The sequence below is a fragment of the Ailuropoda melanoleuca genome, unplaced genomic scaffold (assembly GCF_002007445.2).
Source record: "Ailuropoda melanoleuca isolate Jingjing unplaced genomic scaffold, ASM200744v2 unplaced-scaffold7500, whole genome shotgun sequence".
NCBI classification, from domain to species: domain Eukaryota; kingdom Metazoa; phylum Chordata; class Mammalia; order Carnivora; family Ursidae; genus Ailuropoda; species Ailuropoda melanoleuca.
Window position 1 is genome coordinate 23,491 of NW_023250504.1, and position 22,297 is coordinate 45,787.

The window sequence follows — 22,297 nt, forward strand, 5'->3', positions numbered from 1 at the left end:
CGCATAAGTTTTGGTATGTTGTGTTTCCATGTTCATTTGTGCAGAGATTTTTGTTTTTGTTTTTCCTTGCATTTGATTTCTTCCTGGGCCCCATTGTTTGTCAGGGGTGTTTTGTTTAATTTTTACATATTTGCAGTTTTCCAGCTTTTCACTTTTTGATTTCTTGCTTCATACCATTGTGCTTGGGGAAAAATGATATAATTAGTTTTCTTAATTTATTAAGATTTGTTTTGTGTACTATTATATGGTCTATCCTGAAGAATGTTATGTATACACTTGACAAGAATGTGTATTCTGTTTCTGTTCAATGGAATGTTCTGCAAATATCTGTTAGGTCCATTTGATCTAATATTTGGTTCTCATCCATCATTTTCTTGCTGATTTTTTGCCTGGAGGATCCATTCATTTCTAAAATGGTCTGTTGCTCCTTATTTCTCTCCTCTGATCTGTCAGTATTTGCTTAAATTATTTAGCTGCTCCTAAATTGGTTGTCTATATATTTAAAATTATATCTCTTCTTGATGAATTGACAGCTTTATCATTATATAATGACTTTCTCCTCTTGTTATTGTTTTCGCTCTAAAGTCGACTTGTCTCATATAGCTATCCCCACTTTCTTTTATTTTCCGAATGTATGGAATATCTTTTTCCGTCCCTTCACATCCTTCATATGTGCCTGTAAAAGTAAAGTGAGTCTCTTGTAGGCAGCTTATAGTTGTGTCTTGTTTTTTATCTACCCAGGCACTGCATGCCTTTTGATTGGTGAATTAAATCTATTTACATTAGTGCTATTGTTATGTGAGGAATTACTAATGATGTATTTAAATTGCTATCTGGGTTTAGTTTTTTTGTTTGTTTGTTTTTTTGAGTTTTTATTTAAATTCCAGTTAGTTAACATACAGTGTAATATTAGTTTCAGGTGTACAGTTTAGTGATTCAATACTTCCATGCAACACCTGGTGATCATCACAAGTGCCCTCCTCAATCCCCAAAATCTGTTTAACCCATTCCTCCACCTGCCTCCCCTCTGGTAACCATCACTTTGTTTTCTATACTTAAGAATTTGTTTCTAGTTTTCTCTCTATTTTTTTCACTTTTTTTCACTTATATTTGTTATGTTTCTTAAATTCTGCATGAGTGAAATCATATGGTATTTGTCTTTCTCTGACTGATTTATTCCATTTAGCATAATACATTCAAGTTCCATCCATGTCACTGTAAATCAAAGATTTCGTTCTTTTTTATGGTTATGGCTAAGTAACTTGTATATATGTGTATGTACATACACATGTATATATACATACACATATATACATTCTTTATCCATTATTAGTTGATAGACATTTGGACTTGTTCCAAAGTTTGGCTATTATGGATAATGCTGTTATAAAACTGGGGGTGCATGTATCCCTTTGAATCAGTATTTTTATATCCTCTGGGTACAAACCTGGTAGTGAAATTGATGGATCATAGGGCAGTTCAATTTCTAACTTTTTGAGGAAATTCCATACTGTTTTCCAGAATGGCTGCACCAGGTTGCATTTCAACAACATTGTAAGAGGGCCCCCCTTCATCAGCATCCTTGCCAACAGCTGTTGTTTCCTGTTTTGTTAATTTTAGCCATTCTGACTGGTATGAGGTGATATCTCCTTGTAATTTTCACATGTAGTCCCCTGATGATGAGTGATATTCAGCATTTTTCATGTGTCTTTTGATTATCTAGATGTCTTCTTTGGAAAAATACCTATTTATGTCTCTGGCCCATTGGATTATTTGTTTCTTGGGTGTTGAGTTTTATAAGTTCTTTATATATAGTTCTTTATTAATTAGAAAGAACCTTATTTATAAATTCTTTATATATACATATATATATATATACGTATATATATGTATACATATATGTATCTTTTAACTTTTTAACTCAAGTTTTTATTTAAATTTCAGTTAAGGTATGATGTAGTAGTAGTTTCAGGTGTAGAATTTAGTTATTTCAACACTTCCATACAATACCCAGTGCTCATCATAACATGTGCACACTTCTTAATCCCAACACCTATTTAACTCAGCCACACCCTCACTTCCCCTCTGGCAAGCATCAGTTTGTTCTCTATAATTAAGAATGTGTTTCTTGGTTTGCCTCTCTCCCTGTCTTTGTTTGTTTTGTTTTGTTTGTTTGTTTTTTCCTATGCTTGTTTGTTTTGTTTCTTAAATTCCACATATGAGTGAAATCATGCCATTTGTCTTTCTCTGACTGATTCATTTTGCTTAAGTTGATGTTTTTTGATCATGTAAGGGTGTATTTATATTATTTTTCATGTGGCTGTCCAGTTTTCCCAGTACCATTAACAGAAGAGACTCTCCTTTGCCCTTTGTGTATTATGGGTATTGTGTTCCTACCAAAATTAGTTGTTTATATATGCTTGCATTTATTTGTAGGATATCTACTCTTTTTTTAGTGGTCTGTGTTATTTCCAATATTTTCATACTTGTACCATCCTGTTTTGATTACTACAATTTTGTAATACAATTTGAATTCAAGAAGCATGATACCTTTAATCTGTTCTTCTTTATCAGGAGGACATTGAGTATTTAGGATCTCTAGTGGTTCCGTAAAAGTTTTAGATTTTTCTCACCCATTATATAAACTGTCATTGGAATTTTGACAGTGATTTCATTGAATCTATGGAGAGATTTGGATAGTATGGACATATTAACCCTATTAATTCACGTAATCTATGAACATGGGATATCATTCCAAGTATTCATATCTTCTTCAATTTCTTTCAGTTAATGTGCCATAAGTCTCAGTGTATAGGTCTTTCAACTCTTGAGTTAAATATGTTCCTAAGTGCTTATTCTATTAGGGTTGCTTCTTGATTTCCTTTTCTGGTAGATCATTGCTAGTATAAAGATATACAACAGTTTTTGTTCATTTTGTATCATGTAACCTTACTAAATTTGGTTAAAACTAACAGGCTGTTTTGGGTTTTTTTCTTTGTTTTGTTTTTGTTTTGTTTTGTTTTTGTAGAGTATTTAGTATTTTCTACACATAGAATTTTGTCATCTGCATGCAGAAATAATTTTATATCTTCCTTTCTGATTTGCATTTTTTTACATTTTTTCTTATCTGATTTTTCTTTTTAGTATTTTAGTACAATGCTATATATAAGTGATGAGAATAAATGCCCTTCCCATGTTCAAAATGTGAGACAAAAAGCTTTTAGTTTTTCTCTATTGATTATGATTTCAGTTATTGGCTTTCCATAAATGGTCTTTATTGTGTTGAGGATTTTTTTGGTATCTTTTCTGTAGAATATTTTTATCATGAATGGACTTTGAATTTTGTCAAATACATTGTCAGCATTTAATCAAATAACCATATGCTTTTTATTTTTATTCTTTTAATTTAGTTTGCCTCATTGTTTTATTTGCACATATTAAATCAACCTTGCATCCCCAGGATAAATCCCCCTAGTTCTTGGTTTATAATTTTTTTTGATGGTTGTTGAATTCAGTTTGTTAGAACTTTATTCAGAAGTTTAGCATCTATGTTGTTTAGGCAAATTGGGAGTATTTTTCTCTTTCTGCGGTGTTATTTTGTTTTGTTTTGTTTATTATTACAATTACCCTGGTTTCATAAATGATATTGAAATCATTCCTTCTACTTCTGTGTTTTAAAAGAGTTTAAGAAGGATTTGTATTAATTTTTTTCTTCAAATATTGGTAGAATTCAGCTGCAAAGCCATCTGGCCCAGAGATTTCGTTCTTAGGAGATTTATTATTGTTGTTGTTGTTGTTGTTGTTGTTGTTGTTGTTATTACTATTACTTCAGTTTTCCCACTTATTATTGGTCTGTTCAAGCTTGTTACTTCTTTTTAATTCAGTATTGGTAGGTTATATGCTTCTAGGAATTTATGCATTTTTTCTTGACAATGCAGTTTCTTCACATGGTATTGTTTAAAGTAATTCTTCATTATTATTTTTCTTTTCCTGAAGCACCTGTTGTAATAGCACCTCTTCTTCATATTTGTTATTCGTAATGCAAATTATTATTATTATTTTTAATGTTTTTATTATATTATGCTAGTCACCATACAGTACATCCCTGGTTTCTGATGCAAAGTTCGATGATTCATTAGTTGTGTATAACACACAATGCACCATGAAATATGTGCCCTCCTTACTACCCATCACCAGCCTATCCCATTCCCCCAAACCCCTCCCCTCTGAAGCCCTCAGTTTGTTTCTCAAAGTCCATAGTCTCTCATGCTTCATTCCCCCTTCTGATTACCCCCCCTTTCTTTATCCCTTTTTTCCCCTACCGATCTTCCTAGTTCTTATGTTCCATAGATGAGAGAAATCATGTGATAATTGTCTTTCTCTGCTTGACTTATTTCACTTAGCATTATCTCCTCCAGTGCCGTCCATGTTGCAGCAAATGTTGAGAATTCGTTCTTTCTGATAGCTGAGTAATATTCCATTGTATATATGGACCACAGCTTCTTAATCCAGTCATCTGTTGAAGGGCATCTCGGCTCCTTCCACGATTTAGCTATTGTGGACAATGCTGCTGTGAACATTGGGGTACATATGGCCCTTCTCTTCACCACATCTGTATCTTTGGGTAAATACCCAGTATTCCAATGGCTGGGTCATAGGGTAGCTCAATTTTTAACTTTTTAAGGGATCTCCACACTGTTTTCCAGAGTGGCTGCACCAACCTGCATTCCCACCAACAATGTAGGAGGACACCTTTCTCCACATCCTCTCCAGCAATTGCTGTTTCCTGCCTTGTTAATTTTTGCCATTCTAACTGTCATAAGGTGGTATCTCAGTGTGGTTTTGATTTGAATTTCCCTGATGGCTAATGATTTTGAACATTTTTTCATGTGTCTCATAAAGCAGGAAAAAACATCCAGTGGAAAAAAGACAGTCTCTTCAATAAATGGTGAAAAATATTATTTATTTATTTACTTTGTTTCTTAACCTTTTTTCCTTAAGAAAAACATTATTTATTTATTTTAGAGAGAGAGAGACAGCATGAGTGGGAGAGAAAGAAACTCAAGCAGACTCCATGGTACTGAGTGCAGAGCCATACCTATATAAATTATTCATTTATAGGTTGCCTACAAAAGACTCAATTTAGATGTAAGGACAAAAAGACAATAAGAGGAAAAAATATATTTCATGCAAATGGAAAGTAAAGGAAGCTGAGATAACTATGTATGAGACAAAATAGACTTAGACTGTTCAAAGAATCAAAACAGGACTTTAAAATGACAAAAGAGTTAATCCAAAAAGAGAATAAAACACTGTATAAAACTAATATTAAGAGACTTAAAGTGAGAAATAAACAACAATAAAATAATAGCAAGGAACTCTAATACCTTCACTTTAATTAGTGTTTTGATAATCCACACAGAAAATTAATGAGGAAACATTAGTCTTAAATGACACATTAGATCAGATAGACTTAACATATATACAGGACATTTTTAAATTTTTTTAAATTATATTATGTTAGTCACCATACAGTACATCCCTGGTTTCTGATGTAAAGTTCAATGATTCTTTAGTTGAGTATAACACCCAGAGAACATTTCATACAAAAGCAACATACACATTTTTCTCAAGTGCACATGGAATATTTTCCCGGATAGCCCGTACTTTAGGACCCAAAACAAGTCTTAAAAATTTTAAAAAGATTAAACTTATATCAAGTATCTTTTATGACCACATGGTATGAAACCAGAAGTCAATTATAAAAAGAAAACTGGAAAATCCACACATATGTGGTAATTAAACAATATCTTACTGATAAAAACAATGGATCAAAGAAAAATCAATGAATAGAATAAATTGTGGCTTTAAATTAAATGGAACTACAATATACCAAAATATACGGGATAAATCCTGATCAAGTGTGATTTATTCCAAGGATTAAAAGATGGTTAATCCTCGGCAAATTGGTCAATGTAATGAACCACATTTACAAAATAAAAGATAATAATCAAACTAATAAGCTTTTTCACAACAAAAGAAAACATCCACAAAATGAAAAGGCAAACCAACTATGGGAGAAAACGTTTGCAAATTATATTTCTGATAAGGAGTTAATATCAAAAATATATGAAGGACTTGTACAATTTTATAACAACCACCAGCATTACTACCATCATAACAACAACAAAACCCATGTAATATGATTTAAAAGTGGGCAGAAGATCTGAATAGACACTTTGTCAAAGACATATGGATGTCCAACAGGTATATGAAAAGGTGTTCAAAATCATAAATCATTATAGAAATATAAATTGATACCACTCCAAAATATCACCTCACACCTGCTAGAATGGATAATAAAAATGTAAGAATTAGCAAGTGTTGGAGAGGATGTGGAGAAAATGGAAACCATGTGCATTGCTGGTGGAAATCTAAATTTGGGCAGCCATTATGGAAAACACTAGGGAAATTTTTTTAAAAAAGAATCAAAATAGAACTACCATATGATCCAGCAATTCCACTTCTGGATATTTGTCTGAAGAAAACAGAAACACTATATTGAAAGATATATACAACCCCATCTTTATCACTGTATTATTTGTAATAGGCAGATATGGAAACATCCTAAGTGTTCATAGATGAATAAATTATTTTTAAAGATATATATACATGCATACAATGAAGTATTATTCAGCCATAGAAAGGGAAGTTGTCGTTTGTGACAACATGGATAGAACATGATGACCTTATGAAAAGTGTAAGGAGTCAGACGAAGAAAGACAATTACCATATGATCTTACTTATATGTGGGATTTTTAAAAAGTAGTATCAAAATACAGAGAGAAAATTAACTACTACCAGAGGTGGATGATAAGGAAGGTGAAATGGGTAAAGGTGGTCTAAAGGCACAAACTTCCAGTTGTAAAATAAATTAAGCATTTAGATGTAATGTACAGCATAGTGACTATATTTAATCATACAGTATTATATATTTGAAATTTGCTAGGAGAGTGGATCTTGACCAATTTTCATCATGAGAAAAAATATCATAATTATGTATGGCAATGAATCTTAACTAATATTACTGTGATGATTATTTTGCAATATATATGAATACTGGGTGATTATGTTCTATATCTGAAAATAATATAATGTCATGTGACTATTAATATTTGAAAATAATATAGTGTCATGTGACTATTATATCTAAAAAATAGACATAAACATAAGTTCTAAAACCATAAATTTTCTAAGGAAAAACTTAGGTTAGAAGAGCCTGGACATAGTGTTGGGCAAAGGTATCTTGATATAATACTAAAAGTCTAGGGGCGCCTGGGTGGCACAGCGGTTAAGCGTCTGCCTTCGGCTCAGGGCGTGATCCCGACGTTACGGGATCGAGCCCCACATCAGGCTCCTCTACTATGAGCCTGCTTCTTCCTCTCCCACTCCCCCTGCTTGTGTTCCCTCTCTCGCTAGCTGTCTCTATCTCTGTCAAATAAATAAATAAAATCTTTAAAAAAAAATAAAATAAGATAAAAGTCCAAGTGACAAGAGGTAAAATAGATGAGTGTTACACTAAAATATTCTGCACTGGAAAATAAACAATTAACATAATGAAAAGGCAACTAGGGAAGGGGAGAAGATATCTGCAGACCTCATATTGCATAAAAGGTTAATATCCAAAATATTTAAGGAACTTGTAAAACTCAAAAGCAAAATAAAACAAACAACAACAACAACAAAACAAATTAAAAATGGGTAAAGGAACTGAGGAGATATTTCTCCAAAGGAGACATACAAATGGTCACAGACATATAAAAGGTGACCAACATCACTAATCATCAGGGAAATGCAAGCCGAACCCACAATATATATCACCTTCATTCTGTTAGAATGACTATTACTAACAACAACAAAAAAAGAGTAAGTGCTGGTTAGAATGTGGAGAGAAGGTGATCCTTGTATATTCTTGGTTGGAATTTAAACTTATACAGATATTTTGGAAAACAATATATAGGTTCTTAAAAAAAATGAAAGCATAATTATCATTTGATTCAGCAATCCCACTTCTGGGTATATATCTACATGAATTGAAATCTGGATCTCAATAAGATTTGCACGTTTTTTAAAAGATTTTATTTATTTATTTGACAGAGAGAGAGAGACAGCCAGCGAAGAGAGGGAACACAAGCAGGGGGAGTGGGAGAGGAAGAAGTAGGCTCCCAGCAGAGCAGGGAGCCAGATGCAGGGCTCTATCCCTGAACCCTGGGATCACTCCCGGAGCCAAAGGCAGACGCTTAATGACTGCGCCACAGAGGCGCCTCAAGATTTGCACTTTTTAAAAGATTTATTTGAGATAGGTGGAAGGGGCAGAGGGAGAAAGTATCCAAGAAGACTCCTGCTGAGTGTGGAGCCCAACATGGGACTCAATATCATGAACCATGAAATCAGAAGCTAAAATAAAAGCAAGAGTCATTTGCTTAACTAACTGAGCCCCCCAGGCACCATGACACATTCATGTTTATTGTCACATTATTCACAGTAGCCAACATATGGAAACAAATTAATGACTACTAAACAATGAATGGGTAAACAATGTGACAAAATATGGAATGCGGTATACAATGGAATATTATTCAGTCTTAAAAACATGAGGACATTTTTTTTTTTTCTTAAAAAAAGACATCTTGTCATTTGTAATTACATGGAAGAGTCTGGAGGACCTTAAAATAAATGAAATATGTCTGACTGAGAAAGACAACCTCCACATGATTTCAGCCATATGTGGAATTTAAAAACACGAATGAATAAATTAAAAGCAGAATCAGACCTACAAATACAGAAAACAAAGGCATGGTTACCTGAGGGAAGAGGGGTGGAGTGATGGGCAAAATAGGTGAAGAGGAGTGGAAGATACAAACTTCCAGTTTGTCAACAAACAAATCATAGGAATAATAGACACAGCATAAGGAATATAATCAAAGATATTCTAATTGTGTTGTATGGTGAAAGATTGCAACTACAGTTGTGGTAAGGACAGCATAACATATAAACATATCAAATTACATTTTTACAGTAGAAACTAATGTCACATTATATTTCTGCTATACTCAATTAAGAAAATAATCAGTTGTTAGAAAGAAAACAAAACAAAAACAACTATGAAGTATTTAGCCCAGTGCCCATAAACTGCACAAAATGAAAAAAAAAGATAAATATGTTTATACATGGCTAATTTACATACATTTGTTAAATGTATACCTATACACATATATACATATATATACACATTCACATGCATGCGAGTTAATTACTCATCTAGCATATGTCTTGCATATAGAGTATAAGTCACCATTCATAAATGGAGTTAGTTAGGATTTCGTAAGTGTGCCTGATTTTTACATCTTCTGTCTTCAGTCTATAGAACTACCTTTATCCAGACACCTTCAGCTCAAAATCTAAAGGTTGATTTGCTTTAATGTTTGTCCAGTCAAATTAATTGTTAGCTGGGCAATTCAGAGCTTTGCTTAAGATGCTTGGTGTTTATCATTAGCTCTAACATACACATGTTATAGGCATGTTTTTATAACTCTGAGTTAGAATCTTTAATCTAGCAATGAATTGCTATACTACATAACTGGAACTTTTTTGGAAACTGACCTCTATATATAGAGAATAATCAATTCTTCTAATACTATGGAAAACAAACTTCAGTGATTAAGATTTGATATCAATAATGCCTTATTTTTTTCCTTTACATTGCAACTTCATAGCATTTATGTTTAGAGCATGGCAGGATTACACTATAATTGAACTATAAATTCTCACTCTCTGGAAATCATTTGGAAACAATGAGTGGTATCTTCTATCTTTCCACTGAAGATATACAGTATTAGTAAATAAAGAGTAGTATAAGAAACTGGTTTTCTCTAAAACCTGGTATCAACAAGTTTTCTGTCTAGAGCAAAAAGGACAGCACTAACATTAACCCAAATACACCATTTTTCACTATGTAAAGGCCCAGTTATTCCAACCAACTTGGAGTTCATACTTGTTAGCAAATATCCATTTGAACATTACTACCTAGTGCCCTCAAACAAATTATTTCCCCTGTTGACTTAGCGTCCTTCTCTGTAAAATGAAGATAATATAAAAACCTGCCCTATACTCAACAACACTATGTTGTGTACATAAAAATTTGTTGACAAGGTTGATCTAATGGAGGTGTTCCTACTACAGTAAAATAAATGTACCAAAAATAACAAAGAAAAAAAATCATATCTTCCTTAAAGGGTTTAATAGGTTTGATTAAGTTAATATACTTAGCAACATTATAAAAACGACTGGCACATAGTGTAAAATAGATAAAATATGTATTAAACAATTAAAGTGGAATATTTGTTAAAAACAAACAAACAAAAGCAATGAAAGCTTCTCTACCTAATTCATATGGTTTATGACTAAATTTGTAATAATTCCAATCATAGTCCTTAGTGACCTTCAGAGGGTGCAGGAACACTGAGGGCTGGTTTTCATGGGTTAAAAATAATGTCTTTGGCCAAATGCTAGTGGCATCATGAGCACAAGCACAAGCATGTGAACACATTCTGAAATCTGAACATTTTAAACTACTTCAGTGCACAGCTACTTAAATGGCACTGTAAGCAAGTGCACTTGAGTCCCAGAAAATCTTCATTTGTTGCTTTATTCTAGATACAAAACTTGGAGCAACAACTATTCTTTCATGTCTATTAATTCTGAGTATAATGTACTATATATAATTTGATTAAGAATTTCCCAATTACACAGTTCTTGTAAATCTTTTCTAGTACAGGCTATAGAAAATTGTATTTTAAATATTTTTTAAAGATTTTATTTATTTATTTATTTATTTATTTATTTATTTATTATCAGAGAAAGAGAGCACAAGCTGGGGGGGGGAGTGGCAGAAGGAGAGGGAGAAGCAGGCTCTCTGCTAAGCAGGGAGCCCGATGCAGGGCTCAATTCCAGGACCCTGGGATCATGACCTGAGTCAAAGGCAGATGCTTAACCGACTGAGCCACCCAGGCACCCCTTAAATATTTTATTAAAAACACATCATTCTAAAATATTTTTATCATTTTTCCCTTGAGATAGAATAAAAAATTCATCTCTGGAAAAATATGGCTTCATAGAATGCCTTATTTTGTTTTTCCCCATTTTGTTTCCCATATCTATAGTGCTTTAAGTGAAACTATCAAAGTATGTGTCATGGTCCAAGAAACTGAGGGGTGATATATACATGTGTCAATTGTTTTTAAAGTTAAATAGTGTACATGTTTTATTCATTCCATTTTTCTGCAACAACAAAAAATACCAAACAAATTGTCCAGCACTGTTTCCTAAAATTCCTCAAGATCCTTATTTTATACTCATGAAGGAATTGAGTGTGTCAAGAATTTAAGGGGGGGAATGACCCCTTTTGAAACCTCCTGATAATTCACAAGTTGTCACAGCTAACTGGAAACTGGTAAACATGCAACCAAGTTTGTGGTTTTATGGAACAGGTACAAGAGGCCTACTTACACCCTAAAAGCCCCTAATTCCACTTAGAATGATCCATTCCACTTAGATCAACACTATCCAGGTCATCATCATCACTCAACCTGGTCTCCATACCTCCAATGTTGCTCTTCTCCAGTAGATTCCCAATGATTTAACTTTTCTAAAATCCAAGTCAGATAATTGTATTATTATTTTTACATACCTACATCAAAAAAGGGCAAGAAATGAAGCTATAAAGTGAACCAGGAAAGAGGTGCTATTGGAACATTTCTCTCCTGCTTGGCCAACCACCTGAACTTTGGCCATAGTGTTCCTTATCTGTGGCATCATGTCCTTGAGCAAGAGCCCTGGTCCCAACCTCCTTATACTCATATGAAGGTAGCATCTAGTCACTATTCAACACCGAGATGTAGGGTCTCTTTCAGCCTCTCCATTTGGTTGAAATCACATGTCATAGGTAGAATTAGTGTGTCCTTATACGCTGTACTCTTGGGGCATCTCAGTACCTCAGCTGGTTAAGCATCTGCCTTCAGTTCAGGTCATTATCCCCAGGATCTGGGATGGAGCTCTGCATCAGGCTCCCTGCTCAGCAGGGAACCTATTTCTCCTTCCCCATATGCCATTCCCTCATGCTCTCTGGCTCTATGTCTCTGTCAAATAAATAATATATATTTTAAAAATAAACTGTACCCTTTCCACATGAGCCTTAAACAATCTATATATTTCCTTACAACTGTTTGCACAAACTACACCTACAGATCAAATTCCTCAGGGGCAGTAGACATTTGTTATTTATACGTTAAATTCAGTTAGCTAATAGTTATTTTTTATTATTATATAGCATAAGACATGTTTTTTGAAGAAATGAAGGACTGGATGTTTGATGGTCTTACTCTGTTTCTTTGTACAATAAGTGACATACTTCAAATCTCAGCTCTAATACCACCTTACACTGGAAAACTTCCCTAAGCCCTCGTTCACGGGGTTAACATTTTCCCCACAGTACCTTCTACGACAATGGACTAATGATTTCAGATACAAGTAACAGCCACGGAGGTCTTCAGGTTTGGAAAATAAGAACAAAATTGTCCTTATTAAATGCAGGCAAACAACTGGATTGTTGCACTACTGATCAGCCATGTTAATATGCACATGATTTCCAAGATTCGTCACTTACACTGCCACCATGCAGCAAGGACAAGTTTTTAAAATAGACTAAAGTCTGATATTTTAGGTTTTATTCTTAAGTTATTTTAAATTTACAGAAAAATAGTATAAATAATAATAGTACAATTAACAGTCATATATATTTTGCCTAGATTCTCCTATATCTTATGCCCCATTTGCTTTATCACTTCTCTCTCCATCTCTCTCTCACCAATTGCACACCTTATTATTTTGTTTCTAATTATTTTATTATGTATTTCTTAAGAATATGAATATTCTTCCACAGAATCACACTGGAAACTTCAGAAAAATATAACATGGATACCAATAGAATTGTACAATTGCTTTGAATGCCAAAGTGTAAAAATGAAGATCTTTCCAGTACAGATTAACAATTCCTCCAAAAGGAACAAATTGGTGATGACACATCATGGTGTGTGAATCTAAGGAAAAACATTGGCATAGTATCCTAAAGTTCTAATTTGTAGAGTGAAGGGAAAAAATAGTACGTATAGCTCCTACTTTATAGTTTCCTCAAAGACCGATCCCACATTCAACATTATTTTTAGAGCCCTTGTAACATCCTTATTCCTAAGACTATAAATTAAAGGGTTTAGAACAGGAGTGAGTATAGTATAAAAGACAGATACAATCATGTCCTTCTCAGGAGTGTGATAGGAGGCAGGGAGCATGTAGGTATAGATGGAAGCACCGTAGAAGAGGATGACCACCATCATGTGGGAAGAACAAGTGGCAAAAGCCTTCTTCCGTCCCCCTGCTGAGTTCATCCTGTGGATGGTGAAGAGGATGAAAGAATAGGAGCTTGAAATGATTGTCACAGGGATGAGGAGCATGAGGACACAACACAGGTACATGAGTGTCTCATAGAGCGAAGTGTCTGAGCAGGAAAGCTTCATTACAGCAGGGACCTCACAGAAGAAATGGTGGATCTCCCGGGATCTGCAGAAGGGGACAGTCATGGTGATGGGTGTGAGCACAAATCCATCCATAGATCCCAGAAACCAGGAGGAAGATGCCAAGAGGAGACATACTCTATGATTCATGAGGATAGGATAACGGAGTGGATGGCAGATGGCCACATAGCGGTCGTATGCCATGGCAGCTAGAAGGAAAACTTCTGAACCTCCTAGCATCAGATAGAGAAACATCTGCATCCCACATTCAGGGGCTGAAATATGTTTCACACCCATGACCTGGTCCATGAGCATCTTAGGCACAGTGACAGAAATATACATCACATCCATGAGAGATAACTGGGTGATAAAAAAGTACATGGGGTTATGAAGGTGAACATCATAGTGTATCAGAAGGATCAGGATGGTGTTTCCAGACAAGGCCATCAGGAAAACCACAAAAATGACCAAACAAAGGAGAGCTGGATACTTGAATTGACTGAAGAGTCCCACCAAGTCAAAATCTGATCGTCCAGTATGGTTGACCACCCACGTTGTGTTCTCCATTGTATTTTGCCTGGTGCAGCAAGGAGAGCTGTGGAGTTAATAGATCACTCCTGGGATATGAGCACCTGAAATAAATGTTTAGTGAGCTTGAGTGTGAGTGTGTGTGTGTGTGTGTGTGTGTGTTTACATGTATACATATGNTGGGATATGAGCACCTGAAATAAATGTTTAGTGAGCTTGAGTGTGAGTGTGTGTGTGTGTGTGTGTGTGTGTGTTTACATGTGTGTGTGTGTGTGTGTGTGTGTGTGTGTGCGTGTGCCTATATACGTTCTGTGTGTATGTGTATATATATATTTGCCACTATAATAGTGAATGAGATTCTGCCCTTTTTTACAAAAGACCCACCAGAGTATTATTGTAAGTGAAATAAGTCAGACTGAGAAAGACAAATATTGCATAATTTCACTCATATGTGGAATCTAAAAACACAAATGAATAAACAAACAAAAACAATATGAGACCTGGAAATATAGAGAAGAAACTGATGATCACCACAGGGGAGAGCTATGGGGTGATGGGCAGAATTAATGACAGGAAATGGGAGATACAGTCTTCCAGTTACGGAATGAATAAGTCACAGGAATAAAAGACACAGCATAAGGAATATAACCAGTGATATTCTAATAGTGTTGTGTAGTGACAGATGGAAGCTACCACTGATGTAAGCATAGCATAACACATAATTTCTTGAATATCTATGTTGCATACCTGAACCTACTCTAACCTTGTGTGTCAAGTGCATTCAAATAAAAAAAAACTTTTAAATATTGGTAACTTACAGTAAGGTTGCCACAGTTCAAGGTCATGAGTTTTCCTGATGATAGATAGTGTTGTTTATCAATGAGTATGGAAATTTTCAGAATCACCACCATATAAAAACACACAAAAAAGTGAATCATTGAAAGGAAGACAATAAAATCTCTCATTTTTAGACTTTTTAATTATGGAAGTCAAATTGAATCAACCTTTCTGGTTTAAGTATCCAACTGGATCTTTGAAACTCTTAGAGATATATTCCATGTAAGAAAGATTTAGAAAGTAACTGAAACATAACTTAGGGAATATTTATACCAAAATTTTAACCCCATTGTCATTAGAATCAGGCCAGGGAGTGATGCTCTGTGGTGTGCAGAGTGATTCATGTATCCCCAGCAGCAGATCAGGGTCCTCCACCAATGACTAACACTTAGATATCCTAGAGACATCAATCTAGGAGCCCAAACTTTGAGATTATTCTGTGTGGGTCCAGATTATCCTTCACCAACACTCCCTTTGTTCATTTTACATTGAAACAAGATAATAATGTTAGATCTTAGGTATGTTCAGGATTAAATGATATAAAACATGAAGGTGCCTAGAACATTACCAGTTACAATGAATAAGCACATATACTGTAATTTAAAGAGTTAATATCTATAGTGATTACTATGCAAAATCTGTTTAAGAGATGGCAGTTACCATTTGTGATTTATGATATAAGATGAATTACTTCAGCTGGCCAGTTTTACTATCTATTCNGGAGCATGAGGACACAACACAGGTACATGAGTGTCTCATAGAGCGAAGTGTCTGAGCAGGAAAGCTTCATTACAGCAGGGACCTCACAGAAGAAATGGTGGATCTCCCGGGATCTGCAGAAGGGGACAGTCATGGTGATGGGTGTGAGCACAAATCCATCCATAGATCCCAGAAACCAGGAGGAAGATGCCAAGAGGAGACATACTCTATGATTCATGAGGATAGGATAACGGAGTGGATGGCAGATGGCCACATAGCGGTCGTATGCCATGGCAGCTAGAAGGAAAACTTCTGAACCTCCTAGCATCAGATAGAGAAACATCTGCATCCCACATTCAGGGGCTGAAATATGTTTCACACCCATGACCTGGTCCATGAGCATCTTAGGCACAGTGACAGAAATATACATCACATCCATGAGAGATAACTGGGTGATAAAAAAGTACATGGGGTTATGAAGGTGAACATCATAGTGTATCAGAAGGATCAGGATGGTGTTTCCAGACAAGGCCATCAGGAAAACCACAAAAATGACCAAACAAAGGAGAGCTGGATACTTGAATTGACTGAAGAGTCCCACCAAGTCAAAATCTGATCGTCCAGTATGGTTGACCACCCACGTTGTGTTCTCCATTGTATTTTGCCTGGTGCAGCAAGGAGAGCTGTGGAGTTAATAGATCACTCCTGGGATATGAGCACCTGAAATAAATGTTTAGTGAGCTTGAGTGTGAGTGTGTGTGTGTGTGTGTGTGTGTGTGTTTACATGTATACATATANTGCAGCAAGGAGAGCTGTGGAGTTAATAGATCACTCCTGGGATATGAGCACCTGAAATAAATGTTTAGTGAGCTTGAGTGTGAGTGTGTGTGTGTGTGTGTGTGTGTGTTTACATGTATACATATATATAGCCAGTGTGCCAAGAAGGGGGAATTCCAAGGACCTGTAAAGTTTAGGAGTATAAATTACCTGTAGTTGAACAAATTTACTAGAAATCTAAGAATTCACAACTCAGGGTCAAAAATATCAGTACCTTAATAATTCCAATACTAGGTAGGTATTTCCTTAAAGAAAACAAAAACCACTCTCTGCATCTGTATTTTTTTAATCTTTATATGACCTTTAATTTTTAATTTAAATTCCAGTTAGTTAACATACAGTGTTCAGGTGTAGAATATAGTGATTCAACATTTTCATACAATACCTGGTGCTCATCACAAGTGTAATCCTAATCCCCACAATTTATTTGACCCATCCCCATACCCACCTTCATTCTGGTAACCATCAATTTGTTCTGCATATTTAAGATTCTATTTCTTGGTTTGCCTCTCTCTCAATTTTTTTCCCTTTGTTCATTTGCTTTGTTTCTTAAAATCCACACACAAGTGAAATCATATGGTATTTCTCTTTCTCTGACTTATTTTGCTTAGCATAATACTCTCTAGCTACATCAATGTCATTGCAAATGGCAAGTTTTCAAACTTTTTATGATTGAGTAATATTCTATTGTTTATTTTTATATTCACCCATATGTTCACTGCAGCATTATTTACAATAGCCAAGATATGGAAACAACCTAAGTTTCCTTCAATAGACAAAAGGATAAAGAAGGAAAGGAGTGTGTGTGTGTGTGTGTGTGTGTGTGTGTGCGTGTGCCTATATACGTTCTGTGTGTATGTGTATATATATATTTGCCACTATAATAGTGAATGAGATTCTGCCCTTTTTTACAAAAGACCCACCAGAGTATTATTGTAAGTGAAATAAGTCAGACTGAGAAAGACAAATATTGCATAATTTCACTCATATGTGGAATCTAAAAACACAAATGAATAAACAAACAAAAACAATATGAGACCTGGAAATATAGAGAAGAAACTGATGATCACCACAGGGGAGAGCTATGGGGTGATGGGCAGAATTAATGACAGGAAATGGGAGATACAGTCTTCCAGTTACGGAATGAATAAGTCACAGGAATAAAAGACACAGCATAAGGAATATAACCAGTGATATTCTAATAGTGTTGTGTAGTGACAGATGGAAGCTACCACTGATGTAAGCATAGCATAACACATAATTTCTTGAATATCTATGTTGCATACCTGAACCTACTCTAACCTTGTGTGTCAAGTGCATTCAAATAAAAAAAAACTTTTAAATATTGGTAACTTACAGTAAGGTTGCCACAGTTCAAGGTCATGAGTTTTCCTGATGATAGATAGTGTTGTTTATCAATGAGTATGGAAATTTTCAGAATCACCACCATATAAAAACACACAAAAAAGTGAATCATTGAAAGGAAGACAATAAAATCTCTCATTTTTAGACTTTTTAATTATGGAAGTCAAATTGAATCAACCTTTCTGGTTTAAGTATCCAACTGGATCTTTGAAACTCTTAGAGATATATTCCATGTAAGAAAGATTTAGAAAGTAACTGAAACATAACTTAGGGAATATTTATACCAAAATTTTAACCCCATTGTCATTAGAATCAGGCCAGGGAGTGATGCTCTGTGGTGTGCAGAGTGATTCATGTATCCCCAGCAGCAGATCAGGGTCCTCCACCAATGACTAACACTTAGATATCCTAGAGACATCAATCTAGGAGCCCAAACTTTGAGATTATTCTGTGTGGGTCCAGATTATCCTTCACCAACACTCCCTTTGTTCATTTTACATTGAAACAAGATAATAATGTTAGATCTTAGGTATGTTCAGGATTAAATGATATAAAACATGAAGGTGCCTAGAACATTACCAGTTACAATGAATAAGCACATATACTGTAATTTAAAGAGTTAATATCTATAGTGATTACTATGCAAAATCTGTTTAAGAGATGGCAGTTACCATTTGTGATTTATGATATAAGATGAATTACTTCAGCTGGCCAGTTTTACTATCTATTCATACACATAAGAATTGAGATTTGATAATTTCTGTAGCACCAGATTTATTCTTTTTACATATATATATATATATATTATTTTTTAATTTTTACTCTGGTTAAGCAGATCTTTATGGAAAATCCTACCTTAGTTCTAACTAGTACATGGTTCTCCAAATTCATCTATTTAAATCTCCTACCATTTGTTCTAAATCTCATGAAGCGAAACTGAGCAACATTGAGTTTATCTCTGACTAAAATACAACCCCTTTCCAAAAAAGAAATTCTGGCTACTCAAAGCCTACATCTCTGTTAAATGCTGAAGACAAAAGACAAATTCAAATGATTACACTGAAGGAGGTCGCAGTTCACCTATTGAGGCAAAGATATGTGTGTGTATGTCTGTGATTTGAAATGTAGGTAGAATTTTAAAATAGCTCAAAATAAATAAGAAAAAACTATAGAAGTAAATGCATCTCTCCTTTCTGAAAAGAAACACTAATAACTTCTTTCACATTTTCTCTTCTAGAAATCAAACTTTTGCAACTTCTCAATTATTGACATATTAAATGTTCAATTTTAAAAGACCTTACCAACCAAAAAAATATTTGCTCTTCTCTCTAGGAAGAATTTAAGAATGATTATGATACAGGGATATTTCAGGAATTAATTCTGATTTTCAAAACATTGCATACTTTTGTAATGATTACAAGGATGAATTACAACATTCAACTTATGAACAGTCCCAAGTTCCAGGGTGCTAGAGTAGTAGACAACAATGAAAATTAATTTAATGCCTTAATATAAATATCTGACGAATCTTGTACACATTGCATTAAAATATAATCTTATTGTCATTTTCCACCCCCCACTAACAGATAAAAGCTGACCTCTGGGCAAAATTTTAAAAAAGGCCAATAAAAGCAAAACATACTTGTTNGTGTGTGTGTGTGTGTGTGTGTGTGTGTGTGCGTGTGCCTATATACGTTCTGTGTGTATGTGTATATATATATTTGCCACTATAATAGTGAATGAGATTCTGCCCTTTTTTACAAAAGACCCACCAGAGTATTATTGTAAGTGAAATAAGTCAGACTGAGAAAGACAAATATTGCATAATTTCACTCATATGTGGAATCTAAAAACACAAATGAATAAACAAACAAAAACAATATGAGACCTGGAAATATAGAGAAGAAACTGATGATCACCACAGGGGAGAGCTATGGGGTGATGGGCAGAATTAATGACAGGAAATGGGAGATACAGTCTTCCAGTTACGGAATGAATAAGTCACAGGAATAAAAGACACAGCATAAGGAATATAACCAGTGATATTCTAATAGTGTTGTGTAGTGACAGATGGAAGCTACCACTGATGTAAGCATAGCATAACACATAATTTCTTGAATATCTATGTTGCATACCTGAACCTACTCTAACCTTGTGTGTCAAGTGCATTCAAATAAAAAAAAACTTTTAAATATTGGTAACTTACAGTAAGGTTGCCACAGTTCAAGGTCATGAGTTTTCCTGATGATAGATAGTGTTGTTTATCAATGAGTATGGAAATTTTCAGAATCACCACCATATAAAAACACACAAAAAAGTGAATCATTGAAAGGAAGACAATAAAATCTCTCATTTTTAGACTTTTTAATTATGGAAGTCAAATTGAATCAACCTTTCTGGTTTAAGTATCCAACTGGATCTTTGAAACTCTTAGAGATATATTCCATGTAAGAAAGATTTAGAAAGTAACTGAAACATAACTTAGGGAATATTTATACCAAAATTTTAACCCCATTGTCATTAGAATCAGGCCAGGGAGTGATGCTCTGTGGTGTGCAGAGTGATTCATGTATCCCCAGCAGCAGATCAGGGTCCTCCACCAATGACTAACACTTAGATATCCTAGAGACATCAATCTAGGAGCCCAAACTTTGAGATTATTCTGTGTGGGTCCAGATTATCCTTCACCAACACTCCCTTTGTTCATTTTACATTGAAACAAGATAATAATGTTAGATCTTAGGTATGTTCAGGATTAAATGATATAAAACATGAAGGTGCCTAGAACATTACCAGTTACAATGAATAAGCACATATACTGTAATTTAAAGAGTTAATATCTATAGTGATTACTATGCAAAATCTGTTTAAGAGATGGCAGTTACCATTTGTGATTTATGATATAAGATGAATTACTTCAGCTGGCCAGTTTTACTATCTATTCATACACATAAGAATTGAGATTTGATAATTTCTGTAGCACCAGATTTATTCTTTTTACATATATATATATATATATTATTTTTTAATTTTTACTCTGGTTAAGCAGATCTTTATGGAAAATCCTACCTTAGTTCTAACTAGTACATGGTTCTCCAAATTCATCTATTTAAATCTCCTACCATTTGTTCTAAATCTCATGAAGCGAAACTGAGCAACATTGAGTTTATCTCTGACTAAAATACAACCCCTTTCCAAAAAAGAAATTCTGGCTACTCAAAGCCTACATCTCTGTTAAATGCTGAAGACAAAAGACAAATTCAAATGATTACACTGAAGGAGGTCGCAGTTCACCTATTGAGGCAAAGATATGTGTGTGTATGTCTGTGATTTGAAATGTAGGTAGAATTTTAAAATAGCTCAAAATAAATAAGAAAAAACTATAGAAGTAAATGCATCTCTCCTTTCTGAAAAGAAACACTAATAACTTCTTTCACATTTTCTCTTCTAAAAATCAAACTTTTGCAACTTCTCAATTATTGACATATTAAATGTTCAATTTTAAAAGACCTTACCAACCAAAAAAATATTTGCTCTTCTCTCTAGGAAGAATTTAAGAATGATTATGATACAGGGATATTTCAGGAATTAATTCTGATTTTCAAAACATTGCATACTTTTGTAATGATTACAAGGATGAATTACAACATTCAACTTATGAACAGTCCCAAGTTCCAGGGTGCTAGAGTAGTAGACAACAATGAAAATTAATTTAATGCCTTAATATAAATATCTGACGAATCTTGTACACATTGCATTAAAATATAATCTTATTGTCATTTTCCACCCCCCACTAACAGATAAAAGCTGACCTCTGGGCAAAATTTTAAAAAAGGCCAATAAAAGCAAAACATACTTGTTGTCTCAGTCAATTTTTGTGGTCAAATGAAGCAAATTTTTGTTGCTCTTTCATGAATGGTAGTCACTTTATTCAAGCCACTCTGAACAGCCTCCCTGGCACACCAGACAAACAACAGAATGTTATCTATACCATGCAAAATAACTGGCCACCCTGTTCATTCTTATTTTTTCTATCCAGTTGTTTGAGCTTAATGTAAGCAGAACAGTACATATTCAAATTGGGGAATTAATAGTGGTGGTAGGGACACCTGGATGGTTCAGTACTAGAGCATGTAACTCTTGATCTTCAGGTTGTGAGTTTGAATTCCATATTGGGGGTAGAGTTTACTAAAAATAAAAATAAATAAATAAATAAATATTAAATAATCCCCATATTGGGTTTGTTGTTTTGTTTTGTTATGTTTTTTTTTTAAATACTGGTGGTCAATGTCATCGCGATCAAAATACCAATGACATTTTTCAAAGAACTGGAACAAACAGCCCTTAAATTTGTGTGGAACCAGAAAAGGCCCTGAATTGCCAAGGAACTGTTGAAAAGGAAA

The 22,297-nt window shown here is 34.3% G+C and overlaps 2 protein-coding genes across 2 annotated transcripts; both read right to left on the bottom strand.

Annotated features, from left to right (window-relative positions):
• Nucleotides 1-13,232: 13,232 nt before the first annotated feature.
• LOC100471158 (olfactory receptor 2T29) lies at nt 13,233-14,195 on the bottom strand. The gene has a single exon (XM_034653263.1). It carries the CDS (start codon nt 14,193-14,195, stop codon nt 13,233-13,235), a length of 963 nt encoding a protein of 320 aa, XP_034509154.1.
• A 1,507-nt stretch (nt 14,196-15,702) lies between these two features.
• Nucleotides 15,703-16,350, bottom strand: LOC117800704 (olfactory receptor 2T29-like). The gene has a single exon (XM_034653262.1). The coding sequence runs from the start codon at nt 16,345-16,347 to the stop codon at nt 15,703-15,705; it is 645 nt and encodes a 214-aa protein (XP_034509153.1). The 5' UTR covers nt 16,348-16,350.
• Nucleotides 16,351-22,297: the final 5,947 nt, after the last annotated feature.